The sequence below is a fragment of the Rhinatrema bivittatum genome, chromosome 9 (genome assembly GCF_901001135.1).
Source record: "Rhinatrema bivittatum chromosome 9, aRhiBiv1.1, whole genome shotgun sequence".
In the NCBI taxonomy this organism is placed as follows: Eukaryota; Metazoa; Chordata; class Amphibia; order Gymnophiona; family Rhinatrematidae; genus Rhinatrema; species Rhinatrema bivittatum.
This window is the reverse complement of record NC_042623.1, coordinates 171,007,370-171,030,520: the sequence shown is the minus strand read 5'-3', so window position 1 is coordinate 171,030,520 and position 23,151 is coordinate 171,007,370. Positions and strand designations below refer to the sequence as shown.

Sequence of the window (23,151 nt, the reverse complement as noted above, 5' to 3'; positions counted from 1 at the left end):
TCAACCACTTTATGCTGCCTGGAAAAAGGAGTCCCCTGACTGGTACTGCCACCATTCCCAGATGTTAGTACTGTTGGGTGTTGCTTCTGCATATGATGCATCATTCCAGAATTAGTTAGATGTCCCACTTGCTTGCCTTTGCTAATATCCCTGGCACAGTAATTATACTGAGCAAAATGCAGGTCCTCCCTCACTTTAAAGTGGCTCCAGATCACAGATTTCTTTCATGATCCCTTCTCTATAGCCTTCAGGGTTGATGCTGGCATTGGAGAAGCAATCCGCAACAATTAATTCATAGCATACCTTTTGGACAATTTTTAAGGTTGAGAAGGTTATGCTCAACAACAGCGGAATTTAAGGTTCGTTCTAAGGAGATGAGTGAGAAGTTCTTGAATAGAGGTTACCCAGAGAAAGTAATTAGGAAAGCGTGGAAAAGAGCCAGATGGAACAACAGAGAGCTCCTGTTAACCCCCCAAGTGAAATCAAAAAAGAGTAAATTAACTTGCGTATTGCCTTATTCTGCTGGTATAAGGAAGGTGGTAGATAGCATCAAAAAGCACTGGCACATCCTACAGGTCCACCAGGTATTTGCTGAACGGCCATGGGTGGCGTTCACAAGAGGTAATAACATCAAGGACCGAGTAGTTCATTCTATGTTTAAAACATTTCAAACACAAGAGAGTATAACATTGGGTCATTTCCCATGTGGTGCATGTACTGTGTGTGAGAATGCTTGTTCTAATATAAGCATTCCAATAGAGAAACTACGTTTTTATAAACCTCGGGCAAGGTCGACCTGTATCACTCAAGGAGTGGTTTACGCTATATGGTGTCCCTGCGCATTGGTGTATATAGGGAAAACAGTAAGAAGCCTCAAAACACGTTTGATTGAGCACAGGAGTGCTTTAAAATGTATGAGGTTAGAAGCACCAATGGTGCAACATTGCATCGAACAAAATCATTCTTTTAGTAGTATGAGATGTACAGTGCTAGAAGTGTTGAAGCAGGACATACGGGGAGGTGATTTCAATTTAAAATTACTACAACAAGAACAAAGGTGGATTTTTAAGTTGCGGACCACGGAGCCATCGGGCTTAAATAAGGAGGTAGACTGGTCAGTCTTTATGTAGGCATTGAGTGCCGATTCGAACTGGTAGCAGGCTCTCTTGATTATTTGAGAATTAAGGGCAGGAGGTAACTTTAAACATAGGAATGTTTTAGAAAAGCTCTTTAGAATGCTAGTGCACTCTGAACACAAGAGATTGGCTGGAACTTGAAAGTTTTTCTCTGATTGGTGAGACACTGAAGACAGGGGGAGGTTTAAAAACCAGGAAGTAATGGTCAGTATATACTGAGCATTTGCGCTGAAAGTTTTGTGCTGTGGGGAAGGAACTGGTAATGGTCAGTAAAATGAGTAAGTACCGTTGTGTTGAGCATCTTATGTCTAATAATGTTTTAAAGGATTTTTATTGAAATGGAAACAGTAAAGTTGTTGAAGATAGGGGGAGGTTTAAAAATAAGGAAGTGGTGGTGAATGTATATTGAGCGCATGTGCGCTGTAAGATTTGCGCTAAAAAAACTGGCAATGGACAGTAAAGAGATGTGTGTTCTATGTTTAATAGTACAATGTTTGCAAAAAATATCAGTAAATGTGAATAGTGTACTAATGAAAATGGTATTTCATATTCTCTTATCAGGAGGAATCCCCTGAAGCAGGCGAGCTGTGCCGCCGAAACATTGCAATGTCGGGAGGGTAGAATTTTAGCAATCACACACACATATTGGTTGATAGCTCTGCCTGTCAGGCAGTTGATTTGGATATTCACGGGACAAGTTTGCACAACGGTGCGGAGAGGTTGTCATGAATTTGGCAAGATAAGTAAAAAAATTTTAAAACGATAAAAAAGTTAAAAATTGGCATATATAATAAAAAGGGTACATTAGTGAAATTGGTAAATGAAGTTACTATTCTAGTGCCATTGCCACCATGAAAGAGGTTGTAGCCCTGTATAGGGCAAGAGCCTAAGCAATTGAGCACGCAGTCTGATACCAATTTCTGAAGGTGAAAAACAAACGGATGAAATGTTAAAACATAATTAATCCTCACATATTGTGTATGTTTGATTGGAGAAGCAATGCCAGGGGCATCAGTCACACTCTGTGCCTGCGCTGACTGCTCTTCCTTCTCATCATTATCAGTTTCCTCTCTCTCTCCAGCACTAAAGTGGAGGCTAAGACAGAAATAACTAATCCTTATAAACCTTCTTCAGCTATTATCTCTTCCATTTCTGATGAAGGGAATCCTATAAAAGATGATTCTTCATCAGAATCAGAAGCAAACTCTGACTGCACTACATCGTCAGCGCTAACTAGAGTCTGCTGTTGCACTGATGCTTTTGGGTCTCACTCTTTTGTCTTGGATGGCTCAGCCTCCCCTTCCCTCACCTCCAAAACAACAGGGTCAGAAACAGGTGGTGGTGGTGCATCATATTTAAATTTAAGTTTTTTCTGGATGGAACTGCCTGCCTCTCCAGAGATTTTAGATTGGAACAGGTCCCTTTTTAACTTTAATGGGGGACTGTCTTTTGAAGTGCCTCCTCTGCCAGTGCCAATCACTTGACCACATCTACCTTTCCCTGACATCATGGATTTAATGTCACTGCCTACTAGGGATTTCAATTAAAACGATTATTTCTTTATTGGTGACTGAACACCTCTGTACCAATATATGTGAGTGTGAAAAATTACACACACACACACACACATACAGTGTCTTGCTGTACACTATAACTGAGACTGCTCTATGTGCACAAAAACAAATTAAAACTCCAGATGCCTACTAGGGATTCGGATTAAAAGAACACCACTGTACCAATATATGTGAGTGTGGAAAACAACACAGACACAGAGACACAGTACAGTGCCTTGCTGTACACTACAACCAAGACTGTTCTATGTGCACAAAAACAAATTTAAACTCCAGATGCCTACTGGGGATTTGGATTAAAAGAACACCGCTGTACCAATATATGTGAGTGTGGAAAACTACACACATACACAGACACACAGTGCAGTGTCTTGCTGTACACTACAACTGAGACTGCTCTGTATGCACAAAAACTGAAACTCCAGATAAAACACTGGAAGCCTCAGCCTCACTATTCCTGCTGTGAGTCAGCAAGCCAAATTCCTACAGAACTCACTGTGATGCTGCTTGAAGTTGTTGTACAATGAATGCCCACTACCAGACAGCCACTGCAAATCTCTCACTATCTCCCACCCACACCACCCAAACCCTGCCTGCAACCTACCCCAAAGGGGTAAGATCAGCAGCAAAATGCCACTGCTGGCAGCTTGTCTCAGTGGGTGAGAAAGAAAGACAGTCTGAGTTCAATAAAAAAAAAAAAGTGCAGTAAAATAAAAGCCTAGCTGCCTGGCAGGCACAGCAGCAAAAAAGAACAAATATCTTTTTCAGCAATAGCAAATTATAGCAATAGCAATTGAATAAAGATTTGAGACACTCTGAGAGAGCTCAAACAGCAAACAACATTCTCATATAGAACCCAAGAAGAACGTGCACTGTGGTATACTGGTTCAAGGTAGAACATAAAGCAGGAACAGCCTCACAGAGCAGCGATTGGCTGATTTAGAAAAATGCTTTGCTCTGATACATTGGCATTCTGGTCTCCTTGCCAACCTGTCTGACACACTCTATGACAGGGCTGTGAGGTCACTTATGAATCACAGGAAAGGGCTGGTTACTATGGATACACCCACATGACCTTCTCCTATTTCAAAAGGCTGCTAAGAAAGCACTGTGAACCAAACGAATGAAACTAATATGATATGTTTCATACGTGGGGGTTCGCCATTCATTTCGTGGACCCACGAATCAAACAAATAGAGACTTATTCATTACGAATGCACATCCCTAACATATACAGAAAACAGCACAAGCACTGGCAAATTAGATGCAAATCATTGATAATGAAGGCTAAGATAGAATTTGAAAAGAAGCTTGCTGAAGAAGCAAAAATTCATAATAAATTTTTTTCAGGTACATTGAAGCAAAAAGAAGTCATTTGAACCATTAGATGATCAAGGGGTAAAAGGTGCACTAACAGAGGTCAAGGCCAAAACAAAGATGCTTTTTTGCTTCTTTTAACTAAGGAGCATATAAGGCAGATATCCATGCCATAAATGATATTTAAAGGTGATGATACTAGAGATGTGAATCGTGTCCTTGATCGTCTTAACGATCGATTTCGGCTGGGAGGGGGAGGGAATCGTATTGTTGCCGTTTGGGTGTGTAAAGTATCGTGAAAATCGTTAAAATCATGAGCCGGCACACTAAAACCCCCTAAAACCCACCCCCGACCCTTTAAATTAAATCCCCCACCCTCCCGAACCCCCCCCCAAATGCCTTAAATTACCTGGGGGTCTGTAGCGGCGGTCCGTAGCTTAAATTACCTCCGTAGCCTTAAATTACCTCCGTAGCGGCGGTCCGTAGCTAAATCGGGGGAAGGGGGAGAGCAGGAAAACCGGCACACTAAATCGTGAAGTCTTCAGCCGGCGCCATTTTGCAAAATGGCCGCCGCAAAATGGCGGCAGCCATAGACCAAAACAATTCGACGCGGGGGTCCGGGAGTGATTTCCTGCCGCGAATCGTTTTCCGTACGGAAAATGGCACCGGCAGGAGATCGACTGCAGGAGGTCGTTCAGCGGGGGTCCGGAACCCTCGCTGAACGACCTCCTGCAGTCTATCTCCTGCCGGCGCCATTTTCCGTATGGAAAACGATTCGCGGCAGGAGATCGCTCCCGGACCCCCGCTGGACCCCCAGGAACTTTTGGCCAGCTTGGGGGGGCCTCCTGACCCCCACAAGACTTGCCAAAAGTCCAGCGGGGGTCCGGAACGACCTCCTGCGTCGAATCGTTTTGGTCTATGGCCGCCGCCATTTTGCGGCGGCCATTTTGCAAAATGGCGCCGGCTGAAGACTACACGATTTAGTGTGCCGGTTTTCCTGCTCTCCCCCTTCCCCCGATTTAGCTACGGACCACCGCTACGGAGGTAATTTAAGCTACGGACCGCCGCTACGGACCCCCAGGTAATTTAAGGCATTTGGGGGGGGGGGTTCGGGAGGGTGGGGGATTTAATTTAAAGGGTCGGGGTGGGTTTTAGGGGGTTTTAGTGTGCCATTTTTTAGTGTGCCGCTGGACCCCCAGGTAATTTAAGGCATTTGGGGGGGTTCGGGAGGGTGGGGGATTTAATTTAAAGGGTCGGGGGTGGGTTTTAGGGTGTTTTAGTGTGCCGGTTTTCCTGCCCTCCCCCATCCCCCGATTTACGATTTTTTGACGATAAATTGGGGGAATTGGTATTGTATCGTGGCCCTAACGATTTTTGACAATTTAAAATATATCGGACGATATTTTAAATCGTCAAAAAACGATTCACATCCCTAGATGATACTGGGTATATAGATGAGACCTTCAGGGACATAGTAGCAAAGTCCCAACTTCAGAGTGGCAGCCCTGGTGCTGCCTTGGAGGAAGAAGGTCTCATGATTAGGGATGTGAATCGTGTCCTCGATCGTCTTAACGATCGATTTCGGCTGGGAGGGGGAGGGAATCGTATTGTTGCCGTTTGGGGGGGTAAAATATCGTGAAAAATCGTTAAAAATCGTGAAAAATCGAAAAATCGAAAAATCGAAAAACCGGCACATTAAAACCCCCTAAACCCCTAAAACCCCTAAAACCCACCCCCGACCCTTTAAATTAAATCCCCCACCCTCCCGAACCCCCCCCCCAAATAACTTAAATAACCTGCGGGTCCAGCGGCGGTCCGGAATGGCAGCGGTCCGGAACGGGCTCCTGCTCTGAATCTTGTCGTCTTCAGCCGGCGCCATTTTCCAAAATGGCGCCGAAAAATGGCGGCGGCCATAGACGAAAAAGATTGGACGGCAGGAGGTCCTTCCGGACCCCCGCTGGACTTTTGGCAAGTCTCGTGGGGGTCAGGAGGCCCCCCACAAGCTGGCCAAAAGTTCCTGGAGGTCCAGCGGGGGTCAGGGAGCGATTTCCCGCCGGCAGGAGATCGACTGCAGGAGGTCGTTCAGCGAGGCGCCGGAACCCTCGCTGAACGACCTCCTGCAGTCGATCTCCTGCCGGCGCCATTTTCCATACGGAAAATGGCGCCGGCCATACGCGTATGGCCGGCGCCATTTTCCGTACGAAAACGATTCGCGGCGGGAAATCGCTCCCTGACCCCCGCTGGACCTCCAGGAACTTTTGGCCAGCTTGTGGGGGGCCTCCTGACCCCCACGAGACTTGCCAAAAGTCCAGCGGGGGTCCGGAAGGACCTCCTGCCGTCCAATCTTTTTCGTCTATGGCCGCCGCCATTTTTCGGCGCCATTTTGGAAAATGGCGCCGGCTGAAGACGACAAGATTCAGAGCAGGAGCCCGTTCCGGACCGCTGCCGTTCCGGACCGCCGCTGGACCCGCAGGTTATTTAAGTTATTTGGGGGGGGTTCGGGAGGGTGGGGGATTTAATTTAAAGGGTCGGGGGTGGGTTTTAGGGGGTTTTAGTGTGCCGGCTCACGATTCTAACGATTTATAACGATAAATCGTTAGAATCTGTATTGTATTGTGTTCCATAACGGTTTAAGACGATATTAAAATTATCGGACGATAATTTTAATCGTCCTAAAACGATTCACATCCCTACTCATGATTGGAGATCATCAACCTGGTGCAGCAGGAAAGGATCCTGTAGCAAGGACCTGCTCTCCAGGTGATGCATTGTCCTTTCGCACCGAGGATATCTCCCCAAGGCCTACAGCCCAGGAGGGAAGGGTTAGGTTCGGCCATCATAGTTGGTGATTTGATTATTATGAATGTAGACAGCTGGGTGGCTGGTGGGCGTGAGGATCGCCTGATAACTTGCCTACCTGGTGCAAAGGTGGTGGACCTCACGCGTCACCTAGATAGGATTTAAGAACATAAGAAATTGCCATGCTGGGTCAGACCAAGGGTCCATCAAGCCCAGCATCCTGTTTCCAACAGAGGCCAAAACCAGGCCACAAGAACCTGACAATTACCCAAACACTAAGAAGATCCCATGCTACTGATGCAATTAATAGCAGTGGCTTCCCTAAGTAAAATTGATTAATAGCCATTAATGGACTTCTCCTCCAAGAACTTATCCAAACCTTTTTTGAATCCAGCTACACTAACTGCACCAACCACATCCTCTGGCAACAAATTCCAGAGCTTTATTGTGCGTTGAGTGAAAAAGAATTTTCTCCGATTAGTCTTAAATGTGCTACTTGCTAACTTCATGGAATGCCCCCTAGACCTTCTATTATTCGAAAGTGAAAATAACCGAGTCACATCTACTCGTTCAAGACCTCTCATGATCTTAAAGGCCTCTATCATATCCCCCCTCAGCCGTCTCTTCTCCAAGCTGAACAGCCCTAATCTCTTCAGCCTATCCTCATAGGGAAGCTGTTCCATCCCCTTTATCATTTTGGTTGCCCTTCTCTGTACTTTCTCCATTGCAACTATATCTTTTTTGAGATGCGGCGACCAGAATTGTACACAGTATTCAAGGTGTGGTCTCACCATGGAGCGATATAGAGGCATTGTGACATTTTCCGTTCTATTAACCATTCCCTTCCTAATAATTCCTAACATTCTATTTGCTTTTTTGACTGCTGCAGCACACTGAGCTGACGATTTTAAAGTATTATCCACTATGATGCCTAGATCTTTTTCCTGGGTGGTAGCTCCTAATATGGAACCTAACATCGTGTAACTACAGCAACGGTTATTTTTCCCTATATGCAACACCTTGCACTTGTCCACATTAAATTAAATTTTCGACAGTGCTGGGGAGGAGCCGGCTGTCGTGGTACATGTGGGCACCAATGACATAGGAAAATGTGGGAGGGAGGTTCTGGAAGCCAAATATAGGCTCTTAGGTAGAAAGCTTAAATCCAGAACCTCCAGGGTAGCATCCTCTGAAATGCTCCCTGTTCCACGTGCAGGTCACCAGAGGCAGGCAGAGCTTCAGAGTCTGAATGCCTGGATGGTGCAAGGAAGAGGGATTCAGTTTTGTTAGGAACTGGGGAACCTTTTGGGGAAGGGGGAGTCTCTTCCGAAGGGATGGGCTTCATCTTAACCAGGGTGGAACCAGACTGCTGGCGCTAACCTTCAAAAAGGAGATAGAGCAGCTTTTAAATAGAACAAAGGGGAAAGCCGACAGTTGCTCAGCAGCACATGGTTCGGAGAGAAGTATCTTCAAAGGATTCTAATGATGCATTCGAATTAGGGCATCCCGACAGTGAGGTTCCAATAATAAGAAAAGTAGTCCAAGTGCCTGTAACTAAAAACTCACCTGAGCTAAGAAATTCTAACTTATCCCTATCAATTAAAAAGCAGAATGAAAATACAAACAAAAAACAAACTTTGAAATGTTTGTATGCTAATGCCAGAAGTCTAAGAAGTAAGATTGGAGAATTGGAATGTATAGCAGTGAATGACGACTTAGACTTAATTGCATCTCAGAGACATGGTGGAAGGAGGACAACCAATGGTTACAACAGGACACTCACCCAAAGATGAGATTTGTGCAATGTTCTCTCAACCTACCTTGATGTTACCCAGGTAGAGAGTCCATCAAGTTAAGTTGAGAGAACATTGCACAAATCTCATCTTTGGGTGAGTGTCCTCACTCCGAAGGTCATCAAATCGTCACAAGAGTGCACTGTTCTGTTCGTACGTCGTACTCTGAATGTCAAAGTGGCCCCTAACCCCTACACTAATATCTAAACCTCACCTCAAGTAGCTAGGTGGGCCTCATATAGAGGTATAAATAGCTACCTAGTATGAGGGCCTTATAGCTAGTTTTTTCTCTCTCTCTCTCTCTCTCTCTCTCTCTCTCTCACTTTTCGCAAAGTGTGAAAAAGTTATCACAGTTTGTGCTAATACCTATGAGACAGATTTTCAAAGGGGTACGCACATACCCCCCGAAAACCTGGCCCAAGCTCCCCCTGCACGCGCCAAGCCTATGTTGAGTAGGCTCGGCGGTGCGCAGAAGCCCCAGGACGCGCGCGTGTCGCGGCGGCACGTCATTTGGGGGCGGGGCCGTGGGCGTGGTTCTGGCCCGGGGGCGTTTTTGGGGCTTGGTCGAGGCCTCCAAAAGAGCTCCCGGGCCAGGGAATCACACAGCTGGCACGCGCGAGTTACGCCTGCCAGAGGCCAGAGGCAGGCGTAACTCTTCAAACAAAGGTAGGGGGGTTTAGATAGGGCTGGGGGGTGGGTTAGGTAGGGGAAGGTGGAGGGAACGGAGACAGGCTGCGCGGCTCGGCACACGCAGGCTGCCAATTTTCCACAGCCTTGCGCGCACCGACCCCGGATTTTAAAGGATACGCGCAGCTACGCGCGTATCTATTAAAATCCGGCGTACTCTTGTTCGCGCCTGATGCGCGAACAAAAGTACTTGCGGGCGCAATTTTATAAAATCTACCCCTATGTGAAGCATTAAGATAGCGCACTTTGTGAGTAACAGCCTATTACCATAAAACATGCCCCTTTTCCTATTGCATGCTATATTTAGTGCATTTTGATAAATCCAGGCCCAAGTTAGCTGGATAAGTTATATCTCGATAACTTAGATAATTACATATCTATGAATACTGGGGCCAATTATTCTAAAGAGAATTGTATGCTTTTAGGAGGTAATTTTATAACAGCCTACATAAGAAAGTCAGCAAATATGCACATAAGTGATCTTATATGCATATGTTAACTTTGAAATGTATCCCACCAAATCTACCTGCACACAATTACACATGCTAATTTGTGCACAGGAAGTTTTAGTAAAAATTTACACATACTTTTGAAAATCCAAAAGTATGTGCGTACATCCAAATCCCTCCCCAGGAATGCATCCACTCAATCTGGATAAACTTCATGTGCATAGGACACATGTACATAAGTTTACCTACAAATCGGCCGGGCAATTTTATGACAAGCTATTACTGTGGTAAAATGCCATTTTACCTCTGGAAATGATTTTGAAAATTGTCCTTCCTATATCTTGTTCAATATATGGAACTGGTGTTCTTGAAACTCATATATTCTTTCAGCAGTTATTCAAAAGGATTTTAATAAATTACTGCAGATGGTTTATAAACAGTGTTATTTCCATTTGACAGATGGAATATGCATTCTCTTATCTCTTTATTTAAATGGATCTCATTATACAATCATTGGTTTTCCAGTGCTCTGCTGTTCTTCCTTATGAGCTTCAATTGCAAAAGTCCATTTCCCTGTATGAAACCACTGTGCTTACGGGAAGAGCCTCAGAAACTTTTCCTTGCTATAATATTTCTCTCACTCTCTCTTTCTTTGTCTATTTGAAGAATTTCCAGGATCCTCTTTTTTCTGACCTGTGTGATGGCGTCTTTCATTCTTTGGCATCAGATTTTCCTGTTGAAAAAATCCTATAATATAATTACCAGGTAATATTTTTTTCACTGGTTTATCACTGGGAAAAGTAATAGAACTTCAGGGGGACTGCCATATGCTTTAAATTAATAATATTATTTTTAATGAATTCTGTAACAATTTACCTTAGGAACCAAGATACTCAGCGCCCAGATCTCCAGTACATCTACATCAGTCGCTTGCCAGTTCTCTGGTTTTTCAGGGCTAGAATTTGATTCTATTTATTTATTTATTTATTTATTTATTTATTTATTTATAACTTTTCTATACCGAAGTTCAAATAACAGAGTAAATTATCACTCCAGTTTACATTGCAACCATAAAAAGCAGTGACAAAGTTGTCTTACATAGAACAGGGGGAGAGAAAAACTTGGATACAGCTTAAGCATGGGGAGTAACGTGTCAAAACTGGTAAGAACTGATAAGAGTTGGCTTCAATTCTTCTCAACTGACCATTGTAGCTGCGCGCTGCTATTTTCTTTACATCATCCACAGTGAGTTTGTCTAATTCAGGGACAATTCTTCTTGCCTCCTACCTTGCCAGATACTGTAATGACTCAAAAACACTGTGAAGGATAACCAGGTTTTATCAACTTCTTCAATCTGTTTCCTCACAGACCTACAATTGTCTGCATATTCCCAAATCTCAGTGAAATTACTCACAGCCCTTACACAGTACTCTACAATGGGAGTCACAACCCCTCCTGTCTTATACAGTAGTCAGACGCAACTCAGCCTGTTCTCATACCATCCTACAAGCTACTGCATCAACACAGCAGATTCCCCCTCATAGAATTGAATCGGAATACAACAATAGAAGCCATTTTTTCAGTGTTGTCCATAGGAATGTTATTCCCATGGGAATCCCATGGGACGTGTCCCATGGGATTCCCATGGGAATAACAAAGGTTTTTTTTTTGGGGGGGGGGGGGGGGGGGGGGTGGGAGAAGCAAAGGGGTAATTTGAAAAGGATCGGGGTGGGGGTTTTTTTTCGGGCCATCGGCGCCTTTTTATCAGTGGTAGCCAAAATGGCGCCGATGGCCCGAGAGCGGGAGATCGCGCCGGGGACCCCCCCCCCCCCCCCCACTGGACCACCAGGTAATTTAACATTTTTTGGGGGGGGGGTCGGTGGGGTTTTGTTTATCTGCTCAGGCCTCACTAAAAATGTAATAATGTGAATTGGAATCGGAACGATTCCAATTCACAATCTCTAACGATCCGATTTTTCCCTCCCACCATCCGAACCTGATCGTTAAGACGATCGGGCACACAATTCACATCTCTACAATGTGGTGCTTGTAATTGATTTCAAATATACCGTGACAGTGGGAATTGTAGATATTTTCTGCATGTGGTAGCATCAGAAGACAAAGAGCTTGAATCATTCTTACAGTTTTGGACATTGTTTTAGCAAAATGAATAAGTCACTCAGGTTTTCTCAAAGAGCAACAGTCATAAAGGGTCTATTTGGGAGTGATTCTATATTCAAAGTAGTTTATTTTGTTAAATTTCGCATTACTAAGATAAAACCCTGAGAGGTAGATTTTAAAAGTGTTGCTTGTCACATATGTGGGCTTTGCTACTGTTGCTCATGAGGCACAGGAATGAGAGATAGGGCCTCTGTCTAAAGCTACTTTGATACTCTGTATATAGGTACCACTCTAGAGGGGCATTTTGAATCAGGGTGAGTTTTCGGGAGGTGGCGTTGGGAAAAATACTGTGGCGTTACCTGCAAATTCAATGTGATGGAGGCCCCAGGACTGTGGGCTTCCGTACCTTAAAGGAAATGATTAGTCCTGACCAACACCCCCCAAAAAAATGTGTCGTAGACCCCATGTCCCAACCCCATATTTACTGCTCCTGGAAGTAGTTGAATTTGTAAAAAAAAAAAAAAAAATTTGCTTTTCTAAACCAACTTGGGTGCAGGCCCCACCCTGAACCCTCCAGCCACTGACCTTTGAAAAAACATTGCCTCTCCAAAAAGTCCGATCCTCCCCCCCCCCCCCCCCCCACACACACACAAAAATAGCCCTGGTTGTTTAGTGGGAGCCTATAGTGTCCCCTATGCTTCTAACACATCAGCATCCATTTTCCAAAATTGTTACTGGCTGCTCCATTACGTGATGAAGCAAAGGCAAGCTACTAGTCAGTTGGTGCCATTTTGGAAAATGGTCACCACTTGGTATGGAGCCTATGAGGTGCTCTGGGGCCCCAGTTGACAACCAGGGCTACTTTGATAAGTCTGGGAAGGGGGTTAGAAACATGGGTAGGTAATGATAATCTTTATTTTGTTATTCTAATTTTAATAAAATTAAAATTAGTTTACAATAAAATTAAGCAATAATACATCAGTTTAAGATCACAATAAAACAAAAAAAACATGACAAGTTTACTCAGTAACACACTGAATAAAATGAACAAATAGTACATCAGTCTTTCTGTTAAATACAAGCTAAAATAATATCATCCCTCGGTTATCCGTCAAAAATATGTGAGAACATCCAGGTCTTAATTAACTTTCTAAACTTAAAATAGTTGTTTTCTGTACAAATTTCCGAGGGTAACATATTTCAGATTGAAGGTGCTTGGAACTGAAAAGATCATTTCCTATGTAACCTTTTCTTTGGGTTATCCCTTAGTACTGATGGAGCCATAAAGTAATTCAGATTTTCTTTGGGACCAAGGGCTAGTTCACACTCTTGAATATAGTCTCTTTCCCCAGGGCCTGGTACTTTTACTGACAGGGGTGGAGCATGACTGCTTCAGGGCCCTAGGTGCCAGGGGTGACACTGTCATTTCCCTAAGAGAGGCATGCTTGTTTCTGTCCCTCCTGATGGAGGTGAATACCAAATAGATCACACAAGAGATGCTAGGTGAGCATCCAAAAACAACTTTAATGAAGTAATCAGAATGGTAATTGGCACAGTTCACATCAATTCCTTTCCCTCAGATTGCTGTTATAGGCCCTGATGCAATAATGGCGAGTAGGAAGCGGGCGCTGAACAGTCAGCACCTGCTCTCTTAACGTGCGCATGGTGCCCCAAAAGGGGGGGCGCCATGCAATATTTAAATTAGGTGGTCGTGCTAGGCAGGAGGCGCTAAAGTCGCTTGCGCAACCTTAGCGCCACCTTCGTAGCGCAACCCGCCACGCTGCCTATCTGCCAGTAATGAAAACGGCCTCCGAGTTTATCGGCGGCCGTTTTCATTACTGGCAGATGGCCGGTTATGAAAACCAAGGCCGAGTTTACCGGTGTTGGTCTTCATAACTCGGTGGTCTGCTGAGTAATTTTTTTTGTACTTTAAAAAAGTACAGAAAATCAGGTTTTTCTGCTTTTCTGTACTTTTCAATGTGTTCAGTTAGCTGAGCAATAAATGTGCGTCTGAGATGCACATTTATCTTTTTGCATTGGGAGTGAATGAGTAATAGGCTCATTCACATGTATTTGCATGTGATGAGCGCTATCTCATTCACTCCGCATTAGACACGGGTAAAATAGGAGCTAATCCCCTTATTGCATTAGGGGATTGATTAGCGCCTATTTTACCCGCTTCTAACTGCTCGATAAGAGTGCATTCGGCATATTGCATCGGCCCCATAGTTCTAACTCTCTACAGCTGTGCAAAGGTATCTATTTCTTTTCCAGAGCTAGGAACACACTCAACATCCAGGGTTAGGATAGATGAAGATCCCACGTGGGCAGGGATATTCTGAACTGGGTGGAAAAAAAACCCATTCCAAATTGTATAGAAAAATGGGATAACATAATCTATGCACAAATTCACAGATATCTCTCTCCCAGGGATGAAGACTTCAAGTGGAGGGTCCTCAGATGTAACTTCATATTGATCTTAATCACAGTTTTCCAATGTCTCTCTTGATTTCTTTTTTTCTCTCTGGAATCATTGAAAAGGCTCCACTGGAACATACAGCTCTCAAATGTTCCTTTCAAGGGCAGGATGGAGGCCAAGCAGAACTCTTCCTTCCAGATCTTCTAACCCCAAAATATCTTTATCCCAAAAAAAGAATCCAAACACCAGAAGGCACTGCAGTGAGTCATTACCATGTCCTCCAGAAGGTTGCAGAGAGTCAGATCTTTCCTATCCTGGGCTTCCCAAGGAGAGGGTTCCTTGTGCCTCGCCCCAAATAACACCAGGGTTCCCACAGACTTCTTACAAAGAAAAATCTTCAAAATCCCAAAAACAACCCGAGAACAAACACAGTCAGCCAATGAGTGGAATGAAAGAGCTGCCCCCTCAACCTAGCCCAAAGACTGCAAGCAAGTGGCACATGAGTCCCAGGGTAGGTCAAAACTAGGGATGTGAATCGTTTTTTGACAATTTAAAACAATCGTCAGATATATTTTAAATCATCAAAAATCGTTAGAGCCGCGATACAATAACAATTCCCCCGATTTATCGTCAAAAATCATAAATCGGGGGAAGGGGGGAGGGCGGGAAAACCGGCACACCAAAACAACCCTAAAACCCACCCGACCCTTTAAAAGAAATCCCCCACCCTCCCGAACCCCCCCCCCCCCAAATGTTTTAAATTACCTGGGGTCCAGTGGGGGGATCCCGGCGCGATCTCCCACTCTCGGGCCATGGCTGCGTTAAGAGAAATGGCGCCGGTGGCCCTTTGCCCTTACCATATGACAGGGCAAATGTATGTATTTATTTATTTATTTATTTATTTATTTAACATTTTTTTTATATACCGAGGTTCTAGAGACAAAATCACTAAGCACTTCGGTTTACATACAACTATTGAAATGACTGACTTGAGTCTTACAGAGAACAGGAAATAAAGAACTTGGATATTATACATTTAAACTCATAATGACATAGAACCTTTAAATAACAGAAACAGTAAAGGTTGGCAGTCAAACATGTAACAGGCGATTATATGAGAATAGAGCAATATGAGATTATATCTGTGGTTGTTTGGCAGTGAAAAACTAGATAATTTGCATCCAGTGGGTAGGAAGGATTAAGATCGAATTAGGCGTAGGCTAGGGAGAAGATCCAAGTCTTGAGTCTTTTTTTGAAAGTAATTGGACATTGTTCCAGTCTAAGTTCTGAAGGGAGAGAGTTCCAATGATTCGGGCCGACTGTAGAGAAGGCTCTTTTATTTGAAAATGATTTAATTGGAGGCGTTTTTAGAGAGCCTTTTTGGGCAGCTCTTAACGGGCGGGAAGAAGAATATAGTTGTAAAGGGATCCTGCTCCTGAATCTTGTCGTCTTCAGCCGGCGCCATTTTCCAAAATGGCGCCGAAAAATGGCGGCGGCCATAGACAAAAAAGATTGGACGGCAGGAGGTCCTTCCGGACCCCCGCTGGACTTTTGGCAAGTCTCGTGGGGTTCAGGAGGCCCCCCACAAGCTGGCCAAAAGTTCCTGGAGGTCCAGCGGGGGTCAGGGAGCGATTTCCCGCCGCGAATCGTTTTCGTACGGAAAATGGCGCCGGCAGGAGATCGACTGCAGGAGGTCGTTCAGCGAGGCGCCGGAACCCTCGCTGAACGACCTCCTGCAGTCGATCTCCTGCCGGCGCCATTTTCCGTACGAAAACGATTCGCGGCGGGAAATCGCTCCCTGACCCCCGCTGGACCTCCAGGAACTTTTGGCCAGCTTGTGGGGGGCCTCCTGACCCCCACGAGACTTGCCAAAAATCCAGCGGGGGTCCGGAAGGACCTCCTGCCGTCCAATCTTTTTCGTCTATGGCCGCCGCCATTTTTCGGCGCCATTTTGGAAAATGGCGCCGGCTGAAGACGACAAGATTCAGGAGCAGGAGCCCGTTCCGGACCGCTGCCGTTCCGGACCGCCGCTGGACCCGCAGGTTATTTAAGTTATTGGGGGGGGGGGTTCGGGAGGGTGGGGGATTTAATTTAAAGGGTCGGGGGTGGGTTTTAGGGGGTTTTAGTGTGCCGGCTCACGATTTTAACGATTTATAACGATAAATCGTTAGAATCTGTATTGTATTGTGTTCCATAACGGTTTAAGACAATATTAAAATTATCGGACGATAATTTTAATCGTCCTAAAACGATTCACATCCCTACAAGGCACTGTGCCTGTGGGCAGCCAGTTTTACAGACTCAAGCATACTGGGACAGTGGTGGTCTCTGAAGGCAATCCCCAGTGGGCCTCTTTTGTAGTTACAACTTTGTTGTGTGCATGTACATTACATTAGTGCACACATCAAGGCACTCTGCCTGTGGGCAGCCAGTTTTACAGACTCACTCATATTGTGACAGCGGTGGTCTCTGAAGGCAAATCCCCAGTGGGCCTCTTTTGGAAATAATTATTTTATTTGAAATCCCTAGCAGGCACTGACATTAAATCCACCCGGAAAAAAATGAAATCTAAAAATGATGCATCGCTAGCACCTGTTTCTGACCCTGTAGTTTTGGAGGTGAGGGAAGGGGAGGCTGAGTAATGCAAGACAAAAGGGCAAGAACCAAAAGCAGCAGTGCGACAGCAGGCTCAACTTAGCATTCAAAATGTAGTGCAGGCACTGTTTACTTCTGATTCCGATGAAGAATCACCTTGTATGGGATTCTCATTATCAGAAATACAAGAAGTAATAGCTGACGAAGGTTTAGGAGGATTCGATAGTCTTGTCTTAGCCTCCACTTCAGTGCTGCAGGAGAGAGATGAAACTGAGGAGGAGGAGGAAGAGCAGTCAGCACAGGCACAGAGTGTGACTGATGCCCCTGGCATTGCTTCTCAGGGTGCACCCACTACTTCAGCTCCAGTGCCAGCATCCATCCCAAAGGCTATAGAGAAGAGATCACGAAAAACATCTGCGATCTGGAGCCACTTTAAAGTGACAGAGGACCCGCATTTTGCTGGGTGTAATTACTGTGGCAGAGCTATTAGCAGAGGCAAGCAAATGGGACATCTATCAAATTTTGGCATGACGCATCATATGAAGAGGCAACACTCAACAACAGTACTGCCATCTGGGGATGGTGGCAGTACCAGTCAGGGGATCCCTTTTTCCAGGCAGCGTAAAGTGGTTGAAAAGGAGCAGAGTCACCCCATACCCTCAGCCCCTTCTAGCAGTCAGGTGGCAGGCCAGCAGGCCCCTGCCGTGTGTCAGAAGCGACAACCCACCATAGAGGAAATGGGGTGGTGTGCGGTAAAGCTATCCCGGGATAGGAGGCAGGCAGCCTCAAAAGTTGTAACCAGGAGCATTGGGGAAATGATTGCCCTTGATGACCAGTCCTTGCAGATAGTGCAGAATGTGGGTTTCAAGCATTTTCTGAAAGTCGTAGTTCCAAATTACAAAGTTCCCTCTAGAACCATATTTAGCAGAAAAGTCATCCCCAGACTGTACAACCAGTGTCGCAGTCGCATCCAAGAGCTGCTAGCTAAGGTATAGGGGAGTGTGCATTTTACCTGTGATATCTGGCCCACCATGAGTGCTGCACAGTCTTACCTCTCCCTGACAGCACACTGGTGGGACCTGGCTCAGCCAGGGGCAGGCAGCAGCATTATTAGTGAACAAGTATCAGGGTGCAGGTGGGCTTTACTGCACACCCACCTGACAGAAAAGGCCCATACCTCAGCCAATATTCCAGCATGCATCAGACAGATGCTGGAGGGCTGGCAACTACACCAGCGAGACAGGAATCCTCAGGCAGGGTTCTTTGTCACAGATAACGGTGGAAACATTGGTAAAGGCAATATCCGACTGGCGCTTTCAGAACATCCGATGTTTTGAACACACTCTGCACCTGGTAGTGAAGTCAGCTCTGGGGTTGCAATCCAATCACCAAGAGAATGAATACCTGCATAAGTTAATACAGAAGGGCAGTAACATAGCAGCGCACTTCCACAGAAGTGTGAAGGCGGGACAAGTTCTCCAACAAAAGCAGACAGATTTGGAGATGCCTCACAAGCGTCTCATTCAAGACATTGCCACCCAATGCAATTCCACCTATATGATGCTGCAGAGGTTAGTGGAGCTGCAGACACCCCCTTCATAAATGTTTTGGTTCAATTGACATAGGTGTGAAGAATCCCCTAGGGCATCATGATTGGTTAGTCATGAGTTAGCTGGTAAAAATCCTGCAGAACTTCAAGGATGTCACGAAGAAGCTGTGTTCCAGAAGTGCCACCTTGGCTGACATCATCCCTATAGTTAATTTTCTGGAGGAAGATTTGGAGAGCTTTAAACAGGAAGAGGGAATGATAGCTGAGGTGCTACATTGTCTGGACATTTTGCAGGAGCAGGTGCAAGAGAGATTAGGGCCTTTAAAAGAAGAGCACACATACATGCTCGCCACAGTCTGAGATCCCCGTGAGAAAGGGAACTCGTCCTACTGTCCAATTGTCTCTCATTTGTGAAGGAACTGCTGTTAGCAAAAGTCCGTGATCAGGAGCGCCATAGGCAGAGACAGATTAGGCATGAAGCAGAGGAGGAAAGAGCGGCGGGCACTTCAGAGAGTTGTGCTAGCCCAAGCATGAGCAGCACTCTGTCAGCGACAGCTAATACCTCCTCCTCCTCATCCACTTCAGTATGCCAAAGGCATGTTGCCCATAAAGGATTATCTGTTCTGCTACGGGATAGAGAGAAAGCAGCTGGCATGAGTGACTCTCAGCCTACCCAAGTAAAGGAGACACCAGCACAACTGTCAGTGACACGGTATCTCTCAGAGCCCACAGAGGACATGCTCACAGATCCGTTGGCAAATTGGGCACACAAGTCCACTGTCTGGCCACACCTAGCCAAAGTGACTCAGCAATATCTGTCATGTCCACCAACGAGTGTGCCCAGTGAACATGTACTTTCAATGACAGGGGATATCATGAGCCCTCAGCGCTTAAGGCTGGCACCAGAGTTCATGGAAATGCTAGTGTTTTTTAAAATAAACCTGCCTTTGCTTGGGTTTCCAAATTTTCCTTGTGAACGGCAAGATGAATAAAAGCAATTTAAAGCCTTGCAGCAGCTACAACTGCCTTATATGCTCCAGACAATATCCTCACATGTACCTGATCTCAACCACTGTGCCTGTCTGTCCTGCCCTTACATCACTACAAGGGCCTGACCTCAGCCACTGTGCCTGTCTGTCCAATGTCTAGGCCGTACATCCCTACAAGGACCTGATCTGAAACGCTTTGCCTGTCCGTTTACTGTCAGGCCGTACGTTCTTACAAGGGCCTGACCTGAAACACTGTGCCTGTCTGTCCACTGTCCAGGCTGAATGTCCCTACAAAGGCCTGACCTCAAACGCTGTGCCTGTCCATCCACTGTCCAGGACATATGTCCCTACAAGGGCCTGATCTCAAACACTGTGTCTGTCTGAGTTTAGTTCTAGTATTTCTAATTTCAGTTTCATGTATTTGTGCATCACTTCTTCCCAGAATATTCTTTTCCTGTTTTGCAACATTTTAAATATAAGAACATAAAAAGCTGACTTAAGATATTTGGAGCTTGTATAGTTCATATGCTCAATAGTTTTCATGACCTTCATAATATGGGCCATGTTCCTGAAATCTTAGCTGCCAATCATAATGTTTCTAGTTCTAAAGAAAACTGGTGGTAGTTACACTCTAGTTCATCCTCTGTCTTCCCATTGTTTACAGAGGCACTGTGTAAACTACAAAGTCAACATAGATTGATATTGTAGATTTGGACTTGAGTAGAGGTTTTCGTATTTCTGAGAGTTCTTCATGTTCTTTTGTCATCAGCTGAAGTGCACAACTATAGTTAATAGCTTCTGGTATTCACAAATAATCTCCAGCTTAGTTCTTGCTTCACAAATAGCAGTCTCTATTACTCTAAAAGCATCCTCTGTTGAATTATCTTTGAGAAATGAAAAAGATGCCATTTTCTTCTGGCAGTGAACCAGTTCAATAAGAAATGACAGATCAAACCACAACATACCTGCACAAAGGAAATCGAAATCCTCTAATACTGTGCCTGTCCTTCCAGGCCTTATGTCCCTACAAGGGTTTGAAATCGATTGCTATGCCAACCCGTCCATGTCTTACGTCACTAAAAGGGCTTGACCTCGAATGCTGTGCCTGTCCGTCCAGGCCTTAGGTCCCTACAAGGGCTTGACTTCTATCATTGAATGCTGTGCCTGCCTGTCCATCCAGGCTTTCCGTCCCTATGAGGGCTTGACCTCTATGCTCAATTGCTGTGCCTGTCCATCCAGGCTTTACGTCTCTACAAGGGTTTGACCTTGAATGCTATGCCTGTCCATTCAGGCCTTAAGTCCCTACGAGGGCTTGACCTCTAATAAGAACATAAGAACATAAGAAATTGCCATGCTGGGCCAGACCAAGGGTCCATCAAGCCCAGCATCCTGTTTCCAACAGAGGCCAAAACCAGGCCACAAGAACCTGGCAATTACCCAAACCCTAAGAAGATCCCATGCTACTGATGTAATTAATAGCAGTGGCTATTCCCTAAGTAAACTTGATTAATAGCCATTAATGAAAAAGATTGAAATGTTATCTGAAAATAGAGAAGAAACCCAATGCATACAGAAATTCCAGATCAGAAACCAAAGAAAAAAGCTCACTGTGATGGATGACTCTGCCATCAGAGGCACTAATCCTTTCCCTTGCACAAATGCAAAGGGAAAAGTGGATAACAAAACTCAACTAAAGAGGTCACAAAAGGAGTCCAGGAACAGCAGTAACCTGAACAAAGAAAGCTGGAAAGATATGAGCACAAATGCTCGTAGTTTGGGCAATAAAATCCCAGATCTGCACACCCTAATGGTGGAGGCGGACTTGGACGTTGTTGCTGTCACGGAAACATGGTTTACGGAATCTCATGACTGGGATACGGCAATACCAGGCTATAACTTGTTAAGGAAAGACAGAGAGGATAGGAAAGGGGGAGGTGTGGCTCTTTAAGTTAGAAACAATATCCAAGCATCTGAGCTGCAAGGAAGTTGGGGCAACGAAGAAGCACTATGGGCCAACCTAAAAAAGGATGGGACATCCATTTTTATTGGAGTGGTTTACAGGCCTCCAAACCAAAAACAAGAGCTGGACAGAGATCTGGTTGAAGACATCCAAAAGATGGGAAAGAAGGGAGAAGTGGTGATCGTTGGAGACTTTAATATGCCAGATGTAGACTGGAGAATCCCATCTGCAGAATCTAATAATAGTAGAGAAATAGTGGATGCCCTGCAAGTAGCTTTGTTCAAACAAATGGTTATGGAACCCACTAGAGAAGGAGCTATACTCGACTTAGTGCTCACTAATGGAGATGTTGTCTCTGATGTCCAGGTGGGTGCCCACCTCAGCACTAGTGATCATCAAACAGTATGGTTTAATATTATAAAAAGGATACGACAAAGAAGCACAAAGACCCGAGTTTTGCAGTTCAAAAACACGGACTTTGATGAAATGGGGAAGTACCTGGAGGAAGAACTAAAAGGCTGGGAGAACGAGAGAGATGTGGATCAACAGTGGACCAATCTAAAAGGAGCAATTACCAAGGCAACTAATCTATATGTTAGAAAAGTAAAGAAAAGCAAAAGACAAAAGAAACCTATCTGGTTCTCAAAGGAGGTGGCTGACAAAATAAAGGCTAAAAGAACAGCGTTCAAGAAATATAAAAGATCCCAAAGGGAGGAGCACAAAGAAGAATATCTGGTAGAACTGAGGGAGACGAAGAAATTAATCAAGACGGCAAAAAGTCAAGCGGAAGAGAGGATTGCCAAGTAGGTAAAGAGAGGTGACAAAACATTTTTCAGATACATCAGTGAAAAGAGAAAAGTTCAAAGTGGTATAGTGAAATTGAAAGGTGGAAAGGATCAATGTGTGGAGAGAGATGAAGAAATGGCAGAAATATTAAATGAATACTTCTGTTCTGTGTTCACTAAGGAGGACCCTGGAGAAGGACCGTCCCTAGTTAAAAAGAAACTGGAGGGGAGTGGAGTAGATGTAACTCCATTTACAGTAGAAAATGTATGGGAAGAGCTGGAGAAACTGAAAGTGGACAAAGCCATGGGGCCTGATGAGGTTCATCCCAGGATACTGAGGGAGCTCAGAGATGTGCTGGCGTGGCGGGTCCGCTGTGTGACCTGTTCAATAGATCCCTAGAAACGGGAGTGGTGCCGAGTGATTGGAGAAGAGCGGTGGTGGTCCCGCTTCACAAGAGTGGGAACAGAGAAGAGGCTGGTAACTAAAGACCAGTTAGCCTCACTTCGGTGGTGGGAAAAGTAATGGAGTCACTGTTGAAAGAGAGAATAGTGAACTATCTACAGTTGGGAGAATTGATGGACCAAAGGCAGCATGGATTCACCAGGGGAAGATCCTGTCAGACAAATCTGATTGACTATTTTGACTGGGTAACCAAGGAATTGGATCAAGGAAGAGCACTCGATGTCATCTACTTGGATTTCAGCAAAGCTATTGACACTGTCCCGCACAGGAGACTGGTGAATAAAATGAGAAGCTTAGGAGTGAGTGCCGAGGTGGTGACCTGGATTGCAAACTGGTTGACGGACAGAAGACAATGTGTGATGGAAAATGGAACTCTCTCTGAAGAGAGAGCGGTTTTAAGCGGTGTACCACAGGGATCGGTGTTGGGACCGGTCCTTTTCAATATCTTTGTGAGCGACATTGCGGAAGGGATAGAAGGTAAGGTATGTCTTTTTGCGGATGACACTAAGATCTGCAAC

At 45.0% G+C, this 23,151-nt stretch overlaps 1 protein-coding gene across 1 annotated transcript in view; it reads left to right on the top strand.

The window, feature by feature from the left end:
* Window positions 1-23,151, top strand: part of LOC115099410 (galactose-3-O-sulfotransferase 2-like) — an 88,949-nt gene that overhangs the window by 21,618 nt on the left and 44,180 nt on the right. Inside the window, 1 exon segment of the mRNA XM_029617040.1 lies at window positions 10,419-10,517. Within this exon segment, the coding sequence (XP_029472900.1) occupies window positions 10,419-10,517 (99 nt within the window).